The sequence below is a fragment of the Fusarium solani genome, assembly GCF_023522795.1.
Source record: "Fusarium solani strain SB1 chromosome Unknown bctg00000005, whole genome shotgun sequence".
NCBI classification, from domain to species: Eukaryota; Fungi; Ascomycota; class Sordariomycetes; order Hypocreales; family Nectriaceae; genus Fusarium; species Fusarium solani.
Window position 1 is genome coordinate 647,979 of NW_027072153.1, and position 18,691 is coordinate 666,669.

Sequence of the window (18,691 nt, forward strand, 5' to 3'; positions counted from 1 at the left end):
CTTCCTCCTGTTGTTTTCTTGCTCTTGGTTTGCCTGGCGGAATATCGTCCCGACGAAGCGACAAGTCTGACAGGGGTATTGGAAGGAGCACTTTTGATAGGCCGAGTGGCCGGTTAATCCTCGCTAGAAATCGTGACAGCTGCGGCATCGTGGGGCTTCACCTCCAACTTGACGCTCTTCTGGCATCATGAGACGGGATTCTCTGGGTTGAATTGGCAAATGACTTGCCGGAAACGACGATTACTACAGACCGGCTATGCGTCTTTTTCAGGCAGAACTGTCAGCCAAGCGGCTGCGGGGTTGGTATTTAACCAGGTGCTTTCTCCAGAGAGATTTGAAGGAGGGCATGTCTCGCTCGTGGACCAGATTGCAGGTCCTCAAGAATTGACTGATATTCGTCTCCTGAACCTTTCCTTTCGTGACTGAGACCGCTTTACTGGTGAAAATGGCCGATTTCAACGTCGAGGAGGTCCTCAAGAAGCTCACGCTCGCAGACAAGGTCGCTCTGCTTGCAGGTTTGTGATGCAACACCATGGACAGCAACTCAACTAACTCTCCCCCAAGGTGTAGACTTTTGGCACACCAAGGCCCTTCCTGACCATGGAGTTCCCTCCATCCGTGTCTCAGATGGTCCCAACGGCGTGAGAGGAACCAAGTTCTTCAACGGCATCCCCGCAGCATGCTTCCCCTGTGGTACTGGCCTTGGTGCTACCTTTAACCAGGAGCTGCTCGAGGAGGCAGGAAAGAAGATGGGTGAGGAAGCCATCGGAAAGAGCGCACATGTCATTCTGGGCCCAACCATCAACATGCAACGCTCTCCCCTCGGCGGACGTGGCTTCGAGTCCATTGGCGAAGACCCCTTCCTCGCTGGTCTCGGTGCCGCTGCCATCGTCAGGGGTATCCAGAGCACAGGTGTTCAGGCTACTGTCAAGCACTTTGTCTGCAATGACCAAGAGCACAAGCGCATGAACGTCCAGGCCATCGTCACGGAGCGCGCCCTCCGCGAGATCTATGCCCTTCCCTTCCAGCTTACCGTGCGAGACGCCAAGCCCGGCGCCTTCATGACGGCCTACAACGGCGTCAATGGAGTCTCGTGCAGTGAGAACCCCAAGCTGCTCAACGACCTCCTCCGAAAGGAATGGGGCTGGGAGGGTCTCGTCATGAGCGATTGGTGGGGAACCTATAGCTCCTCCGATGCCGCCAAGGCTGGTCTGGACCTTGAGATGCCTGGCCCTACTCGCTGGCGAGGTGATGTCCTCAACTTTGCCGCTGCCACTGAGAAGGTCTGGGGCCATGTCATTGACGAGCGTGCCCGACAAGTGCTCAAGTTTGTGAAGAAGTGTGCCGCTTCTGGTATCCCTGAGAATGGCCCAGAGAAGACGCTCAACACCCCCGAGACAGCCGCCCTTCTGCGCAAGATCGGAAACGAGAGCATCGTCCTTCTCAAGAACGAAAAGAATGTTCTTCCCCTCGCAAAGGACAAGAAGACACTCGTCATTGGCCCCAACGCCAAGGTCGCAACCTACCACGGTGGTGGCTCTGCCTCGCTTGCTGCCTACTACGCCGTCACCCCTTACGATGGCATCACTGAGAAGCTCGGCAGCGCTCCAGCCTACACCGTTGGCGCATACACTCACAAGCTGCTGCCCCTTCTGGGAGACCAGACCAAGGGCCCCGACGGCAAGTTTGGCATGAGCTGGAAGGTGTTCAACCAGCCTCCTAGCGTGTCTGGTCGTGAGCCCGTCCAGGAGCTCTGGCTGACCAAGACGGAGATGCACCTCGTTGACTTTTACAGCGACAAGGTCGATGACCTTTGGTACGCCGACCTCGAGGGCACGCTCCAAGTTGAGGAGGACGCGACCTACGAGTTTGGCCTCATTGTGTCCGGAACCGCAAAGCTCTATGTCAACGGCGACCTCGTCGTCGACAACGCCACCAAGCAGTACCCCGGCGAGGCCTTCTTCGGTACCGCCACTCGCGAGGAGCTCGGCCGTATAGACCTCAAGAAGGGCGAGAAGTATCAAGTCAAGGTTGAGTTCGCCTCGGCACCTAGCTTCACCCTCAAGTTCGACAACCCCGTCGCCGGCCACGGCTCCCTGCGTGTGGGTGCCTGCAAGGTGATTGACGCCCAGAAGGAGATTGAGCACTCCGTTGCTCTCGCCAAGGAGCACGACCAGGTCATCATCTGCGGTGGTCTGAACGCGGACTGGGAGACTGAGGGCTCAGACCGCGCGAGCATGAAGCTCCCCGGCGTGCTAGACGAGCTCATCACTGCCGTCTCAGCTGCGAACCCCAACACCGCTGTCGTCATGCAGACGGGAACCCCTGAGGAGATGCCCTGGCTCGACGATGTTCCTGCTGTGATCCAGGCCTGGTACGGCGGCAACGAGACGGGTAACTCGATTGCTGATATCCTCTTTGGAGACGCCAACCCCTCTGGCAAGCTGTCCCTCAGCTTCCCCAAGCGTCTAACCGATGTCCCAGCCTTCCTCAACTTCCGCACTGAGGCAGGCCGGACGCTCTATGGCGAGGACATCTATCTGGGATACCGATACTACGAGTTTGCCGACCGCGAGGTCAACTTCCCCTTCGGCCACGGTCTCTCCTACACAACCTTTGCCTTCTCAGACCTCTCCGTCTCTTCTTCCGAGGGCAAGCTCACCGCAAGCTTCAAGGTCCGCAACACAGGTTCCATCCGTGGCGCCGAAGTTGCGCAGCTGTATGTGAAGCCGCTGCAGGCAGCCAAGGTGAACCGGCCCGTCAAAGAGCTCAAGGGCTTCGCCAAGGTTGAGCTTGACGCTGGCGCCGAGCAGGCGGTGACCATCTCTGAGCTCGAGAAGTACGCCGCCGCTTACTTTGACGAGGAGAAGGACCAGTGGTGCGTCGAGGCTGGCAAGTACGAGGTCATCATCAGCGACAGCAGCGTCGTTGGGGACAAGGCGCTCAAGGGGTCGTTCAAGGTTGACGAGACCTACTGGTGGTCTGGCATATGATGACGGAGCTTTTATGTGTTAATGATAAATCCCTGGATAGGTAGTTATGAATTCCTTGGTTTGATACATCTCTTCATATCTTGGTGCCCACAAGGGTAAAGATGTAGTTTTGACTGTAACCCTATATAGCTTGTATATTGCTCCTCATGATGCGGTATACTGGAAACTGGTCCATGAAACTTGACCAATGTCCGATACACAACTCGCCTGTCTTAGAAAAAGACACATGAACACCTCCGTCGACAAAATTCTCAATTTCTCGCGTTGAATCTCAACCACCCTCATATGAGGCGTGTCCACGGGCAGCGACAAAATAACTGGCTGTTTTCCTGGCGATACCAATGTCGAATTGCGGCTACACACTCCGTGCTCAGCTTTGCCTAACTCTATAGGGCCACTTCGAAACTGTAGGTGAACGAGGCCGAGACGGTAAGGATTCTGGCCATCCACTCTCGCCGGGGCCTCATTGACCTTCCCATCAGCTTGTTGATGATGTGGCTAGTTGATGCCAGGGGTTGGTTGGGTCCAAGTAATGATGTCTCCGGTGGTTCCATTTAACTCATGGAATGAACAGCCATTCGTGTGTGAGCCTAGAGTGGCATGGCCATGGATTGTCCATGAACCTTCATTATCAAGTCTTCAGAAGACAACCTGGAGCTTCAAGCGAACTGGGGTTAAAGCTTGCTGCTAATAGGGCTGCATGGTGTAATCGAAAACCCATGAGTGAAGCGATGCGCCGTGCCTGGAGCCGTGTTCATCCTGAGGGGCCCAAAGTTGTCCATGACTTGAGCTCAATTATGAGGGAAACACCTTATCATCAGCAAGAAACTGATCAACACGCCTCTTGCGGCCTTGAGCCCCAACCTCGCTCAAGTTGATCTCCTTGGCAGAGCCATTAGAAGCTTCATCGGGCAAAGCATGAACACGCCCACCAACTCTGGCCAGCAAGAAGCGCATCCTCTCGAGCTCCTTTTCGACGGGGCCGTTCCGCGTAAGCAGGTTCTCCTGGATACCGGCTCCGTTGTCGCTCGTCTGCAAGGGCTCAACGACGGATTTGAGGCGGTTGAGTCTTGCTACTTGCTCTTTCAATTGCTTCCGCTGCTCGTTGAGCTCGGATAGCCGAGTGACGGCATCGGTGTAGCGCTTGGCTTCCGTTGGGTAGTCGTTGACATCCTTGTCTAAGGGCCAAGTTGGCGGGAGAGACTCAATGGCTTTATCGCCAGCTTCATACATGTTAGCATGTGAAGCTTACAATAGATTCAACGAGACTCACTTAAATCAAGTTCTCTGCCAATACTGCCCTCAACGTCAGCCACTCCTCCCACCCTACGCGCAGCATCTTTGGTGTAAATATCATCAATCTGCTCAGCAATATTGCGAGTAGCTTGAGGAGCATAGACGCGACGACAGTGCTGCTGAATGGTGTGGTTGAGATTGAGCAGGGCTTCTTGAAGGACGCGCTCAGGTATAGCTTCACTCGACGCGTCGTTGGCAGCCTGCCATGTGCGAGACGGCGCGAGAGGCTGCGCCAGCAGCGTTGTCTGGTTGACGAGGAAGGATTGCTTCAACGACGGGATCGTCGGTGCAGATGCACGGCTAGACATGATGGATTTTTATCAAGATGTGTACGCTCCTTTGGTGTGAGGGTATCTCGGTCTTGATGCTTGGTGTTGTGGTGATGTTGTTTGTGGAGGTCACATGACCGCACTGAGCAGCATTCTTTCAGGCCTACGCCCCTGTAAAACTCGCTACAGCGCTCCACCATACATGGATCCATCATATCAATCCCACTGGCAACGACATGTCAATTGCCTTCTATACATCGTCAACCTGACTTTGCTGCCATCATATCCAGCTCGAGCCCGGGAAGCATTCTCTTGCTTGTCTCTGATCAAAGACCAGTTTGCATCGCCAAGAGACTCCTCCTGCAGAGGATGCAGTAGCGGCATCAGAGCAAACACCATGGACAGCCAGCATACCTCATGGGGCTTGGCCTTGGGGTAGAATTCCGCGATTGCTAACTCGCGGTCTGCAAATGGTCAGCTTCAAGGTCGAGACCACTTCGAATAGCCGAATCCTCATGGCCAATGTCTTGTAGATTGGCTATAGATCTGGCACGCGTTAGCGAGACATTCGACCCAGACCATTGAGATCTGTCCAACGATGCCCGACTCCGGAGAATATTGACACTGGCTTGATAGCCTACGCCTGCCAAGTCGCACATGGCGGAACGCCTCGAGGTCAGCTCCAAGTCACACATTCCGATTGTCTCGAGCGAATGGGCCTCAATGCCGTGCGACAAGGTTCTTTTTCGTAGCCTTGTGGGTTCCCCATGGTTCACCGACCAGGAGGGGGTTCGTTCAACTCGTGTGTGCAACAACCTGGCGCTTTTCAGCCGTTGCCAACTAGTGCCTTCAACCTTGTAAAGAGAGGAGAGTCCCATATCTAGTGGATTCATCAAGCGAGCCATCGGAAATTGCATGGTTATTTCTGTCACCTACCGACTCTGATAGGTTGACAGCGGGCGACGAGAAGCGAACTGAGCGGAATATCACCGCGTCTGTTCTCGAGGGCGTTCGCCTACTTCGAGGAATATGGAGGAGAGTGCACGTGCTATGCGAGTGCGAAGCGAAGTTGCATCTTGGCTGAGCCTGTCACCACCATCAAGAGAGCGAAAAGGTGTGGTGGGGCATTATTCCTCAATCAACCCCCCAAGGCTATTGTCCAAGGGCTGGGCTGGGCTGGCCAGCTTGGCTTGTTCAGTTTGAAAGGGGGCTGTTCCTATTGGGTTCCTGCATCAATGAATCCATTATGCTATCGAGTCTTTCCTTTGTGCATTTTCGCAGATGCGAATGCGAAATTGGGTCGTCATTGACTTGACCTTCTATACAATCGAACGTCCTTCAACACCGGGAATATCACCAAAGGATTCGTGACTGCGACCCTGACATGCATCACATTCAAATGGGGAAGTTGATTCGAAGCTGTCAGTGAAACGGTGCCATTTCTTACACGGGAAACATTCGAGTTAAGATCAGGGATTCCTTTTCGCAGTGGTTGTCAGTTGCAGCCACTTCTCAACACTGCAGCAAACACCACACGAGAGAAACCCGGGAGCAGCAACGCCCGGCATGGTATAAAGCTATCGCCATTGTCCTCGGTCGTGAATCACAGTCTCTTTGTGACATCTTCAAAGGGCACGCCTTGGTTTCTCTGTTCTTTGATATCTCGTCTTCCGCTGCTACACAGCATCTTCTCTTTCAAGCCGGCCACAAACTTCCCTTGTGTTGCCTGTTACTGCATTTCAAGAAACTTTGACACCCGTCATGGCTCTCAACGGGCCAGGTACCTTTCATCGCACTCGTGAGCACGAGGGAGAGGACCGTTCCCAGATCACGCAAAACATCTTGGACGAATCGTGGAAGAAATGGCCCAACGAAGCCGCTGTAAGTGTCTCCCTCAATCCTCATAACATTCCGATCCATGTACTGATGTCTCTAGTTTGACCACCTTGAAGAACATCGCGGTCCCCTCCGCCTCAACCTCAAAGGCTCCATCCCCTCATGGGCTGCCGGCGCTCTCTTCCGCACCGGCCCCGGCCAAAGCCGCGTCGAGAACACAATCCGCGGCACACACTTTACCACACACTGGTTTGACGGCTTTGCCCAAACGCACCGCTTCGACATCGTTGTCCCTGATGACGGTGGTGATGTCCAGGTGTGGTACTCTTCCAGACGCCAGGCCGAGTCGTGGGTCGAGAGCGTCAAGAAGAAGGGATGGCGAGCTGGTATAACATTTGGACAAAAGGCAGATCCCTGTGTGGGCATTTTTGCAAAGTTCATGAGCCACTTTGAGCCCAAGTATGGAAACAACAATGTCACCGTCTTGCCCAATGTCCCAGGCCTATCCAACGCCGGGACGTCCAAGGCTCAGGAGAACTGGCATATCACCGGCCAAGGCAAGCACAAGGTTGATGCGCACCAAAAGAACGGCCACACAAACGGCAATGGGGCTACGGTTCCTGCAGTACCTCTCGGCCATCGTGCGAACCTATCCAATGTCTTCACCGCAACCGACTTTGCCGGCATCCGTCGCATCGATCCCACTACCCTCGAACCTCTCGGCCTCGCCATGCAGAGCGCCCTCGACCCTCTCCTCAGCGGTCCCTGCTCATGCGCGCACGCCCAGCGCGATCCTATAACCGGTGACTTCTTCAACTACAACCTCGACTTTGGTCGATACGCGACCTACCGCGTCTTCCGGGTCGACGCAGCCTCGGGTAAGACGGAGATCCTCGCCACGGTGACGGACCCGAACGTTCCGCCTGCGTACCTGCATAGCTTCTTCCTGACTGAAAACTATGTCGTCATTTGTATCCCGTCATCGCACTATGCGTGGAGTGGGCTGAAGATGTTGTGGAAGAGCAACATCCTCGAGTCGATTCTCCCATTTGACGAGAGCAAGAAGTGCAAGTGGCTCGTTGTTGATCGCCGGCACGGAAAGGGGCTTGTAGCCACCTTTTCGACGCCTGCTGCCTTCTTCTTCCACTCAGTCAACGCTTTCGAAGAGCATGTCAAAGACGAGAATGGCAAGGAGCACATTGAGCTCTGTTTCGACTTGTCCAAGTACCAGAACATGGACATCATCAAGGGGTTCTACTACGATGTAATCCTTGACCGCAACGACGCCACAAAGAAGTACTGGTTTGAGGGCAAGAGATACGAGAATTCGTTTCCCATTTTTACCAGATACCGCTTCAGAATGCCTACAGGGGCACCAGACATGTCATTTTCAGCCACTGCGAAAGAAGACCTCTGCATCCCAACTCCTCACGCTGGTGAGCTCTCAACCATCCACCCTCTCCGTTTGGGAAAACCCTATCGCTTCGTCTACGGCGCGACTCTGCGTGGTCTCGGCACTATTGTCGATGCACTAGTCAAGACGGATGTGACTACCAGGGAGGCGCTGATCTGGAGTGGACCAGAGGGGCATACACCAGGAGAGCCTGTATTTGTTCCGCGGCCTGGAGCAGAGGATGAGGATGATGGTGTGGTATTGAGCGTGGTTGTTGATGGTGTTACAGAGACTACCTATCTCTTGTGCTTGGATGGCAAGACGATGGAGGAGTTGGGGAGAGCCGAGGCAGACTTTGCCATCGGGATGGGATTTCATGGCGTTCATGTGCCAGTGGCTCAGTGAAAGGATCACATTTTTAACGATTCACCAGGTGGAAGCAAGCGTGCATACTGTCAGCCCTGAATTGGGGGCAGGGGGATGATCTAGCATTGAAGAAGTTTCGGGAGTGGGCGAGTGTATATCATGAGACGGCCATTAATCTGTAGTGTGAGAAAGGGAGGGCCTATCTAATCAAAGACAAGCACACAATGCTTGAAACAGGCCAGGTAGTTGGTATTATCCAGATAATTGGAAGTAATGAAATGTAACAAGGCTGTACATGTCCAAACCTACCTCTACATCTCATGAAAACACCACGAGGATGATATCAAGATCCCTCATCAAATCCTTCGTACGAGATACGAAAAACCCCACAAACCCTCCTCCCATTCTTCCAAACCACCGGAAAACAATTCATTTCTTACTTCCAAGCCCTACCCCGCGAAATGCAACGTGGTGGCTTTTTCCAATGTGTGGATTATGGCCTGATGTTTGACGCTCACCCCTGCCCGGATATAATCTACCCCCAAAAGGATTTATTCCCCTGGGAAATATAAGATAAGATCTCATGACGCCAGAGAGTAGCATCGCGGACTTGTACCTCCTTTTTTGACATTGTCCGTTGTTCAAAGATCAATGCACGACACGCATGGTCAGCACATGGCTTCTCCAGGTGGGGTGATTGATAAGGCGCCGCGAGTCTGGAATCGCGAGATGCCGACCGGGGAAGGCATCCAGGCCTGCCGATTGGAAAAGGGTCTGGGTTAGGGGGATGTGACTTTATTCAAGGTTGAGATGGCGACGGTTAAACATGAGTTAGGCTGACCTTGTTAAGGGGAAGATGAGCGGTGACGGGGATACTCTGTGACGACGCAAGAGTCAAAACTCGTGATGTTGGGTCGAGACACGAGATCTGTGGGCTATTCACGGTGAGCACGCCAGGTGTCGGTGACTGGAGAACCAGGGATTCGGCACAGCCAAGGACTCCGCGGACATGAGGCTGAATGTGAGCCATCGTCTCGGTCCTCGGACATGACAACCCTCCCCGAACCCGGAGATGCTCATCTGATAACCAGCTTATCAATCAGCAAACATGTCACATGTATCACATGTTGTGGCGACATCCTCTTGTGTTGTTGAAACATTTGACATTTCATGCTCCCGTGGCTAATAGTTACAGTTGGTTCACAACAACTTCTCATCTCCCCCGCTCAACTGCACGCTGTCCCCGTAAAATGCATTCGTCTCAACCGCCCCCCCGGTTCCCCTGTAGAGCCGATCACTCCTTGTGTGATTCAAGCAAAAGTAAACATTTGAACCCCTGACTCCCAAAGTAAAATAGTTCCCAAGTGTGCGCGAGAAAAGAAGGAGAGATGAGATGGGGGCCTCCATCTGGTGCAGCCGATGTGCACTGTTCGCCTGGCCGGCGAGCTCCCTCTCCTATGTGTAGTCTCATGCTACTTTTTTTCATCCAGCCTCAGTGAGGGTATCATTCCAATAGTTTCCAATCCTAGCGATATAGCGACGATGGCGACATGTGATATATGTTGGGTCGTATGTGCGCGCATGTACGCTTAGGCGGTGGCGGCGGCAGGCTCGGCAGTGGGCATCTTCATGCCGGTGCCGCTGAGGTTGCTGATCTTGGCGTTGGGGTTCTTGGTGTAGTAGTCCGAGATGGCAGACTTGATGGCATCCTCAGCCAGCATGGAGCAGTGGACTATATATCAGAGTCAGTGAGCTGTGAGTGAGATATGCCGCAATTGAACGACGGCGTGAGTGATATGAGGGTATACATACGCTTGACGGGGGGTAAGCAGAGCTCCTTGGCAATCTCGGTGTTCTTGACCTTGCCAGCCTCATCCAGGCTCATGCCGCGGACGAGCTCAGTGAGGTAGCTGCTGGAAGCGATAGCCGAACCGCAGCCGAAGGTCTTGAACTTGACGTCCGAGATCTTCTGGGTCTCGGGGTCGACACGGATCTGAAGCTTCATGACATCGCCGCAGGCGGGGGCGCCGACGAGGCCAGTGCCGACATCGAGATCCTTCTTGTTCATGGACCCGACATTTCGGGGCCGCGAGTAGTGGTCGAGCACCTTCTCATGGTAGGAGCGAGAGGCGTTGACGGCGACGGCGGGAGCGAGCTGTCGCGCAGGGACGAGGGCAGGGCGGGCGAGGGGAGCAGCGAGAGCAGCTCGCCGCGAGACAGCGCGAAGTCCTCGAGAGAACATTGTGAATATAGGAGTTGTGTGGGCGAGTGTGTGTGGACGGGATATGTGCCGAGATTGACAGAGGAGAGCTGCGCTTGAGCCGACGGAAAGGAGTCGAGGAAGCAGCTGCAGTAGTGTAGTCTGTGATTAGGATCGGAGTGAATTCGACGAGTGTCGTTGATATGGTCGGTGCAAGTTGGTGATGCAGGATCCAAGTTTGTCGGGAGGCGAAAGGGCAAAAAGGCGATGACGGAGGGAGGAATTTCAGTTCCTCAGAAGGCGTCCGGCTTTGCTCAAAAAAGAATGCGGGACTTGCACAGGATGGCGATTTCGGCCAATGCATCGCGGTGGTGTGGGTCTCTATTCGACCAATCACCGAGCTTCGATTGCTCGGCCATTACGTCTTTGCTGGCTCGGTCCTCCTCGGAGAAGAGAGCCAGAGGGAAGGTAACGACCCACATCGCGCTTCCCCTCTCTCCTCTTTCCTCTCCCAGTTGTTTTACTATAAGAGGAATGGTTTGGCGGCATTGTCAGTCTTTTCTCCATTTAGTTAGACTTACAGTCTCTGATTGGAGGGGAAGGGGCAAGCGTGGCCGGGGACGCGGACCCAGCCTGCATCTGATAAGATGGGCTGTGGGAATATTGTGGATGCCAACATTTGTCATGACTTGCTAGACGAATCACTGCCCGCCGCAGCTTCGGAGCACCGCATCGTTGGCTGTCCTCTGGGCGAGAGGGAGCGGATAGGTACTCCATACATCCTGTACAGTAGCTCCGCACCGCAGAAACCCGCTATTCACCGGTATCTTGCGCCGTGGTCCCTCCAACCCTAACGCTGATGATCGGTCGCGGATCTGGCCAAATGGAAGTCGGTGATAGTTAATAGAGACGGTCACGTTCAGTGCGTATTGGTCCCAAGTGTTTGACAGCAAGCGACCTCGGTACTCGTTCTCCGAGGAGTTGTGCTCTTCAATAACGGTTACACACCTTTATCAGATAGATAAGCCCTACCTCAACAGATTGATAAGTCGGCATCGATCCCGTCCTCCGTCCGCGGGGGAACGACCATGTCCGCGGGGGACGGAGACACGGTACTGCTCCGCGGGCAGGGGAGATGCAGACGACACAAAAACCAGGATTTAATGACTCTATTCAGAGACGAGGCTCGATTTTTTTTCTTTCTCTCCTCCCTGTCCCGAGGTTCAACAATAGACAGGCCTCGTCGGTGGATCTCGGCCGTTCGGCGCAGCGAAATCGCCGGTCGCTCAATTCACGGAGTCGGTGTTACGGCGCCGGACATACCACGGAAGCCACGGATGACAAGTCAATGGCGAATACAACAATTACGTTGTGTGGCCAATGCTCGAATTTACCGAAGGATGACATCCCTTTCACATGAACAAAAACTGGTACAAACCTCGAATTTTCCCATCAAAAGGTCGGTAAATGCTAGCGTTCGGTCTTGGCTCGCCGGACCCTCGGGGATACCCCCAGACCATGGAATTCGGGGCTATCCTCCGGCCAGCCGGCATTTGTCCTCGAGACAAGCCTTTCCCTGTCCGGATCCATGCAAACGTAGACGGGGCATCATGCAGTTATCCCTGGAGCTCCTAGTCTGACAGCCAAAGATTTGAAATAGTCTGCAGGTCTGTTTCGCTTGACTGTTTCCTTCAACGGACTATTCTCAAATGTTGAGCCGATTCCGTGCCTTGGCTAAAACATATCGCTCTTCTCCGCTTGGCGCACCTCAACCCGAACCTTAAAGTCCAGCGGCTTCACGAACCAGTAGTTTTGCGTGTGCCACTTCTCCCGCTGTAGTGATGGATCAAGCCCAAAGTCAAAGTCTCGAACAATTCGGGGGATGAGCTTGGACATTTCAAGCATCGAAACATGTCGCCCAATGCATGTTCGAGAGCCGAGTCCGAACTGTGCGAAATGTCAGAAAGACCATTAATTCGTGTTGCTGGGGCTCTTACAGGCATATAGTAACGGTTCATCATAGAGAGCCTTGCAGCATCATCCACTAACCATCGATCCGGGTTGAATGTCTCCGCATCATCACCAAAGACTCGATGATCGCGGTGTGCTACCCAAGTGTTGATGCCAACTGTCGTCTGTATCATGATTGACTCGTTAGTCTCTTCTCATACAGTACCAGATCGTCGCGTTGACTCACGCCTTCCGGGAAGAATCGTCCGGAGATCGTTGCTCCTCCTTCAGGAACCACGCGCTCAAGGGGGAGTCCCGTGGCGGGATGCATCCGCAACGCCTCCTTGATGACGGCTTGAAGATATGGCAGCTGCTGGCTCTCTTTGAATGTAGGCGACTTGGACATGCCTCCCTTGGCAGTTAGATCATCAATCTCGTCCCTCAGCTTCTGCAGGCAGGCAGGGTGCTTAAGTAGATAGTAGAGGACTGCAGAAAGGCTGATGGCCGTGGTATCAGATCCTGCTACCATGTTTGATGTACACCCAGCCAGGACATGAAAAGATGTAAAAACATCCGGGTCGGCTGCATGCTTTGCCAAAAACTTGGTGAGAAAGTCTTCCATGGCGACTGCACTCTCTTCAGCCACAGGCTTGGGAGTGACTTGCGCTTCACGGATTCTCTCTTTGGTAAAGCTCAGCACGTAAGCTCTTCCGGCACCTTTCGCACCTGCAAGGTAATTTTTGAGAGGGAATAGATATCGGTGCAGACTTGGGAAGATGCCAACGAGCGTAGCGTAGCCCAGGTGCTCTTCCAACGCGCTGATGACACCTCGAATATCGTCACCACGATCTAGGAAGCCAAGCCTTTTGGCATAAGTGATCAAGCCGATGACATCAAATGCGTAGCACTGGAACCAATGTCTCATGTCGACAAGCATGTTGGACCTTGACATCTCAGCGAGTCGCTGCGTGAAGAGGTCGGAACACTCGTCGACAAAGGGCTCGTAGTGAACCAGAGATGACATTGCATAGGTCGCTTGATAGAGTCTTCGGTTCTGGGCGTGGCGCTTGATTGACTGATCACTGAAGATGGCCCATTGCCCAGGGCTTGCCCATGATGAATACCATGATGACTTGGGGAAGTGGTTGCCGAGGCCGTAGATGATCTTGGCGGCTTCTGGGTCGTTGAAGCTGAAGCGGTTTGGGCCGTAGCGGACAATTGTTCCTATAGCAAGTACTCAGCGTCAAATGCTGGGATGAGAAGGCAAGTGAGTGTACCGTATTTCTTGTGTAATTCCACATTTACATCCTGGAAAGACCCCTTCCGGACGTTCCAGAAATACCAGCCATCGGTGAATCGTGCCAGAAACGGACCTGGCACAGTTCGAAGCGGGGATCGGATAAATTGAACAAGAAAGCGGACAAGAAACGCGATGAAAAGGATGGGAAGTACATATAACGAGATTGAGGACTCCATAGTAGCAGTCGAGTTAAAGAGCCAAGACCGGATAGACTAGAGCAGAGTTCCAGTTCGTTATTGAAGATACGATGACGTTCGCAACTTGTATTAAAACATTCGGCCCAGTTTGCCAATCACGGCCTTGCCGATCTCCTCTGCCGAATGCTTTGGAGGTGGTGATCTGGCAGAGTGTCCCTCAAACTCCTGCGGGGTTGGCTGCCACTTTGGAGAGAAACGCGGGGTGTTACTCAGGATCTGACCAACAGGAACAAAATGATATGCAATGAAAAGAGATTGCTCAGTTCTTGGATGTGTTTCTTTGTTGCACAATGCTTGCTTAACCCCGCAAAGTAGTGGCGTTTATTATACGATAGGCTGGGGAAGTGGGTGAGAATCTGGGGTATTGGGGCATTTACGGATATAGACCCGAGCTCGCGTTTGAGAGTGTCCGTACCTAGTGTTGGCTCATTCAATGAAGCCTTCTATTCCAATAATGGCCTTGGACACATTTATCTCGATACGTATTTCTGCAGCTCGTCGAGGTCCTCTTTACCTTGTTTCTTATCTAGCTCTTACGCCCATGGCTTAGCTGGCTAGTTAAACTATTGTGTATCAAGAATGTAAACAGGCCGAGGCTTTGCTCGTGTGAGCCAAGGCGACCTGTCGGTTTCACTATTTAGGCTCTCAGCACTTTTGGAATTCCTATAGCAAGGGTTCTGCATATCCAAAAACTCCACATTGGCTCTTTCGGAAACCGTGTAGGAACGAATGCGCCGTATTCCCTACAAATAGCCTAGAGTCGCATTGCAATTTCGGGTAGACAGCGAAGCTATTTGTATAATATTACTTACAGCCCTGGAGATGTTGAGACGGCGAGTCTCATTGCGCGGAAACTTGGGTTATGATTGCGAGCGGCTTGGGACTTGTGTTGAAGTTGTGTTCCTTGCGCTCCTGATATGATGGAGCATGCGAGCCCGAACAGTGTTATTAGGGGATAGAACGGTGCCGCCATGAGCTTGTGCGAGGCCATCACTATGCCAAATGAACATTATTCCAACGTACCCATAAAGGGGTAGCCACAAAACTGCCCATTACTAACTGTCTAGTAGTCAGGTGTAATTGGTCTCTCATCTCGCATGCCAAAGACTTGACTGGCTTGAAGACTAGGCGCTACCTTGTGGCATGGCCTAGTATCCTCTCTGGGAAATGTTACCTTAAGGGGGGGTCCCTTTCTTAATTTCAGAAATGAAATATGGACTAGAGCCTCGAGGATGTCACCATTATATCTTGATGTAAATCTGAGGCAACTAAAGGCATCAGTGGTAGGGCAGATGTCCATTCTCGGTCGCCCTCTAGGAGGCTGCCGACAGTGAATTGGCGCGAAAGCCCGGTTTGTGCGTCGACAACATGTCTCATCTACGAGCTCGGAATAAAAGCATTTGTGCTATAGGAAATAAAGAGATTCTCGTGTTGAAATCAATGACCTTCTCTCATTTTCTTCCACGCCCCATCACTGCTCCTTTGTGTTCGTGGATGGTTTGGTACTTTCTGAGCACATTAAGAAACGCAACCCAAGCTTTATCCGATGTTATTCATTGGAGAAAAAACAGAGATTCTCGATGAAATGACCCATAATTGCCACCAAGAAGCTTAAATACCCGATATGACTCCCCAACATCATACATTTGGAATCAATTCAACGCTCATAAGCCTCGAAGAGCCGGTCACGCCGGAGTGCTGACTTACCCCAGACCAGTCAGGGTCAGGTTGCCGCAGCCATGTGTGAGCCGACTGACTGCAGCGAGAAAAACGCACGCTTCCGGTTGGAGCCCTCTCAGTTCGTGTGATACATGACACGTAAAATGTAACCCTTCAACAGGACAAGACCTCATGAGCGAATGTTCCAGTACCGTCTTGCATGAAGAGATCTGCTACGCCACATCTGCGCCACAGGCCGATGCAGGATCGTGGCTGAAATGCCCCGCCTTTGCTAACACTTCCCCAGGCAGGAACCGAGCTCCAGTGACGTGTGCTACCACCCATCGCTGAGCTTCCCTCGTGGCTAAGGATTGATTCCATTCAACATCGCCCACTTGACAGAGGACAACTAAAAAATTCTTCTTTTCTCCTGTCGCTTTTCTACTCCAAGCTGCAGAGAGAATAACCAGAGAAGCCCGCCTATCATGGCTTGTCCTCATCTTGAGTCGATCGGTACGTGAGCTCTTGAAAATGACCCCGCCATTTGATCTGCCGTTGATCAAGGCAGCTCTTTAGCGAGCTTCACGAACAACCCAGAGTTGGGATGAAGGCAACTGACACCACGTCTAGGGCTCAACCCCCCTACTCCAGCTCAGTCTGTTTATCGCGAAGACTGTACCCAGTGTTTCGACTCGATTGTAAGACCTCCTACCCACCAGCTTCACGTCGATCCTTTGCTTCGGTTCCCATCTTGTCCAGCCCTTGCTCACCTCAGACTCTGCAATAGGATGACCCCGCCGGTCTCGATGTCTGCCTCCAGTGCTTCAACGGCGGCTGCGCTGGCGACCGCATGCACAACAGGCTCCACGCTGCCTTGAAAAGCCACCCTCTCGCCCTCAACATCCGCCGAACTCGAAAAGTCGTCGAACGAGATGAGCCACCTGCCAAAATGTCCAAGCTGGCCATCGCTGCTGAGACCGAGGAGGACCGATATGACACTGCCTTGTCCGTCAAGTGCCTTGAATGCAATACCGAGCTCGACCGAACAAGCCCGAAGCTCGCCCCCATGGTTGACAGCATTCTCAAGGCCAACACCTTTTCCCGAAAGGAGGAGGTCAAGGCTTGGGAACAGGAGTTGACCAGCTGCGAGCACATCCTGATGCTTCAGCAGCATCCTTCGAGAAAGATTGAGCAAGGTGTCTTGGGCCACTGCTACGCATGCGACTTGAAGGAGAACCTCTGGCTGTGTCTGGAGTGTGGCAACCTGGGGTGTGGTCGCAAGCAGATGGGTGGCGTTGATGGAAACTCGCATGCTCTGGCTCACTCGGACGAATCTGGTCATGGGGTTGCTGTCAAGCTCGGGTCCATCACTCCAGAGGGTACCGCAGACATTTACTGCTACAAGTGCGACGACGAGCGAGTCGATGACAACCTGGGCGAACATCTGGCCCACTGGGGCATTGTGCTAGCGGAGCGCCAAAAGACTGAGAAGAGCTTGACGGAGATGCAAATCGAGCAAAACCTCAAGTGGGACTTTAGCATGACAACCGAGGACGGCAAGGAGCTCGTCCCCCTTTCGGCCCTAGCCTGACTGGCTTGAAGAACCTGGGAAACAGCTGTTATCTTGCCAGTATTACTCAGTGTCTTTTCGACATGCCCTCGTTCCAGGAGAGATATTTCCGACCGAACGATGATCTTCCGATCGTCCAGGATCCCGCAGAGGACCTGGAGACTCAACTACGAAAGCTAGCCGATGGACTTTTGTCTGGCAGATACTCCAAGCCTGATGCCGACGTGGGTGGAGATGGCATCACCCATCAGAAGGGATTGGCGCCAGCCATGTTCAAGCATCTCATCGGCCGAGGACACGAGGAATTCTCCACCATGCGACAACAGGATGCATTTGAGTTGCTACAGCATCTCTTCAAGCTCATCACCCGATCTCAACACCAAGGTGGTCTCAAGGATCCTACAGAACCATTCCGTTTTGCCCTTGAGCAGCGTCTCCAGTGTTTGGGCTGCAAAAAGGTTAGGTATAGCAGCACTGAGCAAGACAACATCTTTATTGATGTTCCCCTGGAAAAGCTCCCCGCCGAGGAGGGCTCAGATGGCCCAGCAGCTTATAAGCCCGTAACCCTGAAGGAGTGTTTGGACAACTTTACGGCCACTGAGAAGGTCGAGCTGACCTGCTCTGCTTGTGGAAGCAAGGATGGCTTTGTCAAGCGATCCCTTTTCAAGACTTTCCCTGATACCCTGGTTGTCAACGCTCGAAAGATGACGGTGGTCAACTGGGTTCCGATCAAGGTGGATGTGCCAGTCATCGTGCCCGATGAGCCTTTCCCCCTGGATAGCTATCTATCACAGGGACTCCAGCCCGGAGAAGAGCAGCTGCCTGACGAGCCAGAGGCCAAAGCCCCGGTCTTTGAACCCGATGCGACAGCGCTGGCACAGCTGGAGGCCATGGGCTTCCCTCGTAACCGATGTGAGCGTGCTTTGCATGCCACTGGAAACTCGGATGCCAACGCCGCCATGGAGTGGCTCTTTGGACATATGGAGGACCCCGATATTGACGCTCCTCTCGATCTTGGTGGACAATCTGCTGGAGGTGATACAGCTGACCCTGAAAAGATTGAGATGCTCGGAGCCATGGGCTTCGGCGCTCCTCAGGCCAAGAAGGCACTGAAGGAGACAGGCGGCGACGTCGAGCGCGCTGTTGAGTGGCTTTTCAGCCACCCAGATGACCAGGGAACCTTTGACGATGACACGCCTACTGAAGGGGCCGCATCGGCCTCAAAGGAGCCTGCTGGAAGTGCAACACTCCCTGCGACTTTCCAGCTTCGGTCGATTGTGTGCCACAAGGGCACGAGTATCCATGCTGGGTGAGTGATGACTTATGCATACACATAAAGAACACTAGCTAACGATATCTAGACACTATGTCGCCTTTATCCGCAAGGCGTTGGGTGACGCCAACACTCCAACCTGGGTACTCTTCAACGACGAGAAGGTGGTGGAGGCGCACGACGTCGAGGAGATGCGCAAGTTTGCCTATGTGTACTTTTTCAAGCGGGTCTAGTCGAGACATACTATCATGAGAATTGGGCGACGATTGTGACGAGGCGTAGACGGTTTTGCTGATAGGCTGGATGGTTGCATCGAGACGGTGAATGGCGTGTTGGTGATGAAGGGATAAGAGTCAGGATGAGGTTCATGGCATCAAAATTTGAGATGA

The 18,691-nt window shown here is 53.2% G+C and overlaps 7 protein-coding genes across 7 annotated transcripts; 4 read left to right on the forward strand and 3 right to left on the reverse strand.

Annotated features, from left to right (window-relative positions):
* Positions 1-445: 445 nt before the first annotated feature.
* On the forward strand, positions 446-2,993 carry MRS44_008607 (uncharacterized protein; the record flags this gene model as incomplete). The annotated part of the gene is made up of 2 exons (XM_046284085.2): positions 446-515; positions 565-2,993. The coding sequence occupies 2 exons, from the start codon at positions 446-448 to the stop codon at positions 2,991-2,993; spliced, it is 2,499 nt and encodes an 832-aa protein (XP_046132061.2).
* Positions 2,994-3,788: 795 nt separating this feature from the next.
* MRS44_008608 (uncharacterized protein) lies at positions 3,789-4,597 on the reverse strand (the record flags this gene model as incomplete). Its single annotated transcript, XM_046269612.2, has 2 exons — positions 3,789-4,216; positions 4,267-4,597. The coding sequence occupies 2 exons, from the start codon at positions 4,595-4,597 to the stop codon at positions 3,789-3,791; spliced, it is 759 nt and encodes a 252-aa protein (XP_046132062.1).
* Positions 4,598-6,319: 1,722 nt separating this feature from the next.
* Positions 6,320-8,192, forward strand: MRS44_008609 (uncharacterized protein; the record flags this gene model as incomplete). The annotated part of the gene is made up of 2 exons (XM_046269613.2): positions 6,320-6,439; positions 6,495-8,192. 2 exons carry the CDS (start codon positions 6,320-6,322, stop codon positions 8,190-8,192), a joined length of 1,818 nt encoding a protein of 605 aa, XP_046132063.2.
* Positions 8,193-9,742: 1,550 nt separating this feature from the next.
* On the reverse strand, positions 9,743-10,395 carry MRS44_008610 (uncharacterized protein; the record flags this gene model as incomplete). Its single annotated transcript, XM_046276293.2, has 2 exons — positions 9,743-9,885; positions 9,966-10,395. 2 exons carry the CDS (start codon positions 10,393-10,395, stop codon positions 9,743-9,745), a joined length of 573 nt encoding a protein of 190 aa, XP_046132064.1.
* Positions 10,396-12,087: 1,692 nt separating this feature from the next.
* MRS44_008611 (uncharacterized protein) lies at positions 12,088-13,779 on the reverse strand (the record flags this gene model as incomplete). Its single annotated transcript, XM_046273848.2, has 4 exons — positions 12,088-12,300; positions 12,351-12,488; positions 12,551-13,527; positions 13,581-13,779. The coding sequence occupies 4 exons, from the start codon at positions 13,777-13,779 to the stop codon at positions 12,088-12,090; spliced, it is 1,527 nt and encodes a 508-aa protein (XP_046132065.2).
* A 2,165-nt stretch (positions 13,780-15,944) lies between these two features.
* On the forward strand, positions 15,945-17,050 carry MRS44_008612 (uncharacterized protein; the record flags this gene model as incomplete). Its single annotated transcript, XM_046269614.2, has 3 exons — positions 15,945-15,972; positions 16,090-16,157; positions 16,247-17,050. The coding sequence occupies 3 exons, from the start codon at positions 15,945-15,947 to the stop codon at positions 17,048-17,050; spliced, it is 900 nt and encodes a 299-aa protein (XP_046132067.2).
* A 62-nt stretch (positions 17,051-17,112) lies between these two features.
* Positions 17,113-18,535, forward strand: MRS44_008613 (uncharacterized protein; the record flags this gene model as incomplete). The annotated part of the gene is made up of 2 exons (XM_065620996.1): positions 17,113-18,338; positions 18,391-18,535. 2 exons carry the CDS (start codon positions 17,113-17,115, stop codon positions 18,533-18,535), a joined length of 1,371 nt encoding a protein of 456 aa, XP_065477068.1.
* Positions 18,536-18,691: the final 156 nt, after the last annotated feature.